Source organism: Lethenteron reissneri, chromosome 60, assembly GCF_015708825.2.
Source record: "Lethenteron reissneri isolate LAM-NWPU_2019-01 chromosome 60, ASM1570882v1, whole genome shotgun sequence".
Classification (NCBI taxonomy): domain Eukaryota; kingdom Metazoa; phylum Chordata; class Hyperoartia; order Petromyzontiformes; family Petromyzontidae; genus Lethenteron; species Lethenteron reissneri.
Genome location: NC_083838.1, coordinates 6899275 through 6905691, shown reverse-complemented (window position 1 = coordinate 6905691; position 6417 = coordinate 6899275). Strand labels below are relative to the sequence as shown.

Sequence of the window (6417 nt, the reverse complement as noted above, 5' to 3'; positions counted from 1 at the left end):
CCGCCACCGCCCAACACAGCCAAATAGTAAGGGTTGTCACGTAAACAGAACGTGCCAATTCGTCACTAGTACAGCACTAGTGTGTAGTGTATAGTGTAGTGTATAGTAGTGTATAGTGTAGTGTATAGTGTAGTTTATAGTAGTGTATAGTGTAGTATACTAGTACAGCACACGGAGAGCGTACGAGTGTTGTCGTCACATCTACGCCTCTGTATAAGGAACGAACCAGGTGGACTTCTCCACAAATCTGGCTGTTGCCTGATGAAGCTGGTTGTAATTGCTGGTGAAACGTCGTAACTCAGATTGTAAATGTTGTGGCTTGGCTCTCCAACACACCGGTGTGCTGTACTAATAATATACTACACTACACACTACACTATACACTACACTACTATACACTACACTATACACTACACTACTATACACTACACTACTATACACTTCACTATACACTACTATACACTACACTATACACTACACTACTATACACTACACTACTATACACTTCACTACAATACAATTCACTACTACACACTACACTACACACTACTATACACTACACTATACACTACACTACTACACACTACACTACTATACACTGCACTATACACTACACTATACACTACACTACTATACACTACACTACTACACACTACACTACTATACACTACAATATACACTACACTATACACTACACTACTATACACTCCACTACTATACACTACACTATACATTTCACTATACACTACACTATACACTACACTATACACTTCACTATACACTACACTATACACTACACTATACACTACACTATACACTTCACTATACACTATACTACACACTAGTGCTGTACTAGTGACGAATTGGCACGTTCTGTTTACGTGACAGCCCTTACTAGTTGGCCGTGTCGGGAGGTGGCGGGTTTAACGACACATTTATATATTTACGCGATCGAACCCAGCACCTACGAAGGCCGGCACGGCACACGAGGGGCTGGGTGGCCAGCACCACGGCCGGACGCCTTTGTCTCCCCAGTGGCGATGTTCACTCTCTCCCTGCCGCTCATCTTGAGCCTCCTCTGTCCGTCTCGGGGGACGTCTGTCCAGGCCTCCCTGCCCTTCCCTCCCCGCTCACCCTGCCCCCACCTCTGCTGCCCTTTGGAAGATTTGCTGGTTTATCCAGGATGTTTCTGTTGCGCGTCGTCGCTTTAAGGTGTTCACAGTTCATATTTAGTTTGTTGCGGTTGCACCCGACTCAAGAGCCGCATGGCTCACAGGGCTTATACCTAATACATGAAACTTGAAAACTTGAAACAACCGACTCTACCCCCCCGTCCGGCGGTGCACGTGGCCCGGACTTGACGTGGAATCGACACAAAAAGGAAAATAAGCAAACGGCTCCCACGGCAGGCTTTACCCGCGCCCTCCGATGGGCACGGCCGGCTACGTACGGTGCGAAAGAAGTTCCACGCGGGCACGCGGGTACGCACGTGGACACGCACGTGGACACGCACGTGGACACGCACGCACGCGGACACGCACGCACGCACGCACGCACGTGGACACGCACGTGGACACGCACGCACGTGGACACGCACGCACGCACGCACGCACGTGGACACGCACACACGCACGCGCGCGCTCACCATGGACCTGAAGAAGCCCCCGAAGGCCGCGGCTGACGCGGCCGAAGAGGAGCGAGCGTCGGAGAGGGACGCGGAGTCGGAGGGGAGACCCTCGTCCGCCGGCTCCTGCAGGCTCACCGACTGCAGCCGCAGCAGCCCGCCGCTGTGGCCCGCCCCGTCCGTCATGTCGCTGGAACCCTGGGGGTGGAGGGGGTGGGGTGGAGAGGGGGGTGCATGAGGGGGGGGCGCGTGGGGGGGGGGTGGAGGGGGGGCGCATGATGGGGGGGGTGCACGGGGTGGGGAGGGGGGGGGGGCCCAGGGGGGCCCAGGGGGGAGGTGGGGGACGCACGGGAGAGGGGGAGGGTGTAAAGGTACGTGGAGGGGCGCATGAAGGAGGGGAGGTCACACGAGGGCCAACACCGGTGACGATGGTCAGAACCGTTCCTATGCCTCCCCTAGGTCGACTCAGCCTCAAACGAGTAACCTGGTGCGATGTGTGAACATCGTCACTGGGGAAGACAAAGGCGGCCGGGCGTGCTGCTGGCCACCCAGCCCCTCGTGTGCCACAGTGCCGGCCTTCATAGGTGCTCGCTAACAGCATTTGCCCCTACAGTCTGTTAAGCCTACACGGGGGATCTTTGTGTGTGCGGGAGCGGTGGTGTAGCAGTCAGCGCTACGCTGCGCTACGAACCCGGCGACCCGAGTTCGATTCCTGCTCAAGGCCAACACCAGTGACGATGATCAGAACCGGTCCTATGGCTCCCCTAGGTCGACTCAGCCTCAAATGAGTACCTGGTGCGATGTTTAAACATCACCACTCGGGAGACAAAGGCGGCCGGGCGTGGTGCTGGCCACCCCCTCGTGTGCCGTGCCGGCCTTCATAGGTGCCGCTCGCTAACAGCACTTGCCCCAACAGTCCGTCGCAGGCTACACGGGGTATCTTTGTCTGTGTGTCCCCGCCAGCAGGTGGTCACGCACCTTCTTCAGGAAGCTGAAGAAGCCCTGCGGCTCCTTCCCGCTCGCGTCCGCCGCCTCTCCCGCCGCCTCGTGGACGTCCGCTCCGACCTCTGCCGCCGGCTGCGGTGTGACACGCCGTGGTTGGTTACCCTTGCAGCGGTAGTAGCAGCGGTAGCAGCAGCAGTAGCAGCAGCAGTAGCAGCGGCAGTAGCAGCAGCGGTAGTAGCAGCGGCAGTAGCAGCGGTAGCAGCAGCGGTAGTAGCAGCGGCAGTAGCAGCGGTAGTAGTAGCAGCAGCAGTAGCAGCAGTAGTAGTAGTAGCAGTAGTAGCAGCAGTAGCAGCGGCAGTAGCAGCAGCAGCGGTAGCAGCAGCGGTAGTAGCAGCGGCAGTAACAGCGGTAGTAGTAGCAGCAGCAGTAGCAGCAGCGGCACTAGCGGTAATAGCAGCAGTAGCAGCGGTAGTAGTAGCTGTAGTAGCAGCAGTAGTAGTAGCAGCGGCAGTAGCAGCAGTAGTAGCAACAGCGGCAGTAGCAGCGGTAGTAGCAGCAGTAGTAGCAGTAGCAGCAGTAGTAGTAGCAGTAGTAGCAGCAGTACTAGCAGCGGTAGCAGCAGCGGTAGTAGTAGTAGCAGCGGTAGTAGCAGCAGTAGTAGTAGCAGCAGTAGTAGTAGCAGTAGTAGCAGCAGTAGTAGCAGCAGCGGCAGTAGCAGCGGTAGCAGCAGCGGTAGTAGCAGCGGCAGTAGCAGCGGTAGTAGTAGCAGCAGCAGTAGCAGCAGCGGCACTAGCGGTAATAGCAGCAGTAGCAGCGGTAGTAGTAGCAGTAGTAGCAGCAGTAGTAGCAGCAGCGGCAGTAGCAGCGGTAGCAGCAGCGGTAGTAGCAGCGGCAGTAACAGCGGTAGTAGTAGCAGCAGCAGTAGCAGCAGCGGCACTAGCGGTAATAGCAGCAGTAGCAGCGGTAGTAGTAGCTGTAGTAGCAGCAGTAGTAGTAGCAGCGGCAGTAGCAGCAGTAGTAGCAACAGCGGCAGTAGCAGCGGTAGTAGCAGCAGTAGTAGCAGTAGCAGCAGTAGTAGTAGCAGTAGTAGCAGCAGTAGTAGTAGCAGTAGTAGCAGCAGTAGCAGCAGTACTAGCAGCGGTAGCAGCAGCGGTAGTAGTAGTAGCAGCGGTAGTAGCAGCAGTAGTAGTAGCAGCAGTAGTAGCAGTAGCAGCGGTAGTAGTAGCAGCAGCGGCAGCAGTAGTAGTAGTAGCAGCAGTAGTAGCAGTAGCAGCAGTAGTAGTAGCAGCAGTAGTAGCAGTAGCAGCAGTAGTAGTAGCAGCAGTAGTAGTAGCAGCAGTAGCAGCGGTAGTAGCAGCAGTAGTAGTAGTAGCAGCAGTAGTAGCAGTAGCAGCAGTAGTAGTAGCAGCAGCAGTAGTCGCAGTACTAGCAGTAGCAGTAGTAGCAGCAGCAGTAGCAGCAGTACTAGCAGCGGTAGCAGCAGCGGCAGCGGCGGCGGCAGCAGTAAGGTTCAGTTTCAGTTCAATCTGAAGAGCCCTGTGAGCTAAGATGCTGTGAATTCGCGTGTCACACACCGTGTCCGTGACAGACGTAAAACATCAGAGAAAAAAATACAAAAAGTTGAACACGTGGTGGTAGTAGTAGTAGGAGGCGTTCATGACCAATGTAACACACAACAGAGGTTGTTTTGGGTGAGATAGCGTAAATATGAAAGTGTCGTTAAACCCGCCACAACCCGACACGGACACTTAGTAAGGTTTGTCGCGTAAACAGAATGTGCCGATTCGTCACTAGTTCAGCACAAACCGGTGTTCTGGAGAGTAAACCCACTACGACGTTTTGCAATTCGAGTATTATGGGGAAAACATGGGAAGAAATCATATCAATGAAAAAATGTTTTAAAATAAAAATATACCTTACATTTTTATTTAAAGCTTTCGTGACTGCAGGGATTCATATTATTGGTTCTTTCGGTAAAGTCACGTAGAAGGGAAATAAAATAATATAAAACAAGAAAAATTCTCACGACGTTTCGACTGCAACACAAGCAATCATCATCAGGTGTGAAATCCACGGCAAGAAAATTTGAAACAAGTATAACCCGTAAAAACAAAGTTTTTCACTATAAATCCTTTATATGCGTGGCGGCTAGAGTCCTCTCGTCCTCTGGCTTGAGATGGCTGCGACCTATGGGTCACATGATTGTGTGCCAGTATTAAGCAATTGGTAATTAAATATTTAATTTGTTTTCCCTAAACAGTGTAAAATTTTTGAATTTTTTTTTTTCACGAACATTAATTGTCTCGCACAACGAGTCTGTGTGCAAAATGTCAGCTCGATTAGATCACGGGAAGTGGGTTAGAAAACGACCGAAAGATTTGCACGGTCGTAAGCAAGCAAGCAAGCACGCAAGCACGCAAGCAAGCGAACTTAATATAAAGGATTTTAAAAGTTTCAAATTTTCTTTACCGAAAGAACCAAGAATATAAAAAAATAACTTCACCTGAGGACGGCTGCTTGCGTTGTGGCCGAAACGTCGTGAGAATTGTTTTATTATGTTTTATTTTTATTATTTTATTACTTCCCTTCTACGTGACTTTACCGAAAGAACCAAGAAGATGAATCCCTGCAGTCACGAAAGCTTTAAATCGAGGTTTTAACTAATAGATCACGACGTTTCGATAGCCACACAAGCCACCGTCTTCAGGTGAAACAACACAGCAGGCGGACTGCCGAGGAGGAAATGTAGCGAGAGAGTTACTGCAACCAACTTTTGTGGTGGGTACAACCCAAGGGTAGGTGGGCGGGGCTAGGGATGGAATTTGCAAGTGAATGTAAGATCGCAAAGAGGGTAGGGGTAGGCGACCTCGGCTATTTTTAAATCCTTTATATTAAGTTCGCTTGCTTGCTTGCTTGTGTAAAGTAGTAACTCGGCAGGAGACGACTTCACGGGTAGCACACTCTTTATTTTCGCCAACTTGTAGTTACACGGATGACTAACACCCTACTTCGTTACACGGGTGACCAACACCCACTTAGCTACACGGGTGACGGACACCCACTCAGCTACAACTTCGTTACACGGGTGACCAACACCCACTTAGCTACACGGGTGACCAACACCCACTCAGCTACACGGGTGACCAACACCCACTCAGCTACACGGGTGACTAACACCCACTCAGCTACACGGGTGACCAACACCCACTCAGCTACACAGGTGACTAACACCCACTCAGCTACACGGGTGACCAACACCCACTCAGCTGTACTGACACGGGCTCTTACGCCCTGTAGCCTTCCGGGACACACCCAGCCGGGGTGCCCGTCTCGGCTCTGGGTACCACCGTCCCGACCCACACGGGCGTCGGACTACGGTCCCCCCAGTCTCGGCTCCGAGCCACACAGGGCCCCTACCTCCTCCACCCCGTCTTCGGTCTTCAACTGGTTAACACTGACCACGAGTGCTCTCGCGCGTCCCCCTTTATACCCCTCCTGCGGACGTCGCTGAGAGTACCCACTTATCTGACCAATCACTGCACACTCGCTACGATCCTCTTTTCCCAGCTTGTGTGAGCGCGCCTCACCACCGGCGCGCGCGTCCATGCCACGCCCACATCGCGTGCCCAACCCCGCGCCCCGTGATCCATCACTGCCGGCGCATGTCAATACCACCACTACATCACCCCCTACCACATAGCTCGCAGCCGACCCGGCTGCTAATAAAACATACAACACCCCTTCACCCCCACGTGTGCCCCGTAACATAACACAAACCCTAACAACACAACATGAACACCGCAATCCGCAAAACCCAGCAACCGCCACACCCGCAACAAGAACAACAT

At 52.8% G+C, this 6417-nt stretch overlaps 1 protein-coding gene across 1 annotated transcript in view; it reads right to left on the bottom strand.

Moving 5' to 3' along the window:
• LOC133357964 (uncharacterized) overlaps positions 1-6417 on the bottom strand; it is a 34502-nt gene that overhangs the window by 1774 nt on the left and 26311 nt on the right. Inside the window, exons 4-5 of the mRNA XM_061576190.1 lie at positions 2603-2701; positions 1646-1822 (exon numbers count right to left, since the gene is read on the bottom strand). Of these exons, the coding sequence (XP_061432174.1) occupies positions 1646-1822; positions 2603-2701 (276 nt within the window). The remainder of the gene's footprint in view (positions 1-1645; positions 1823-2602; positions 2702-6417) is intronic.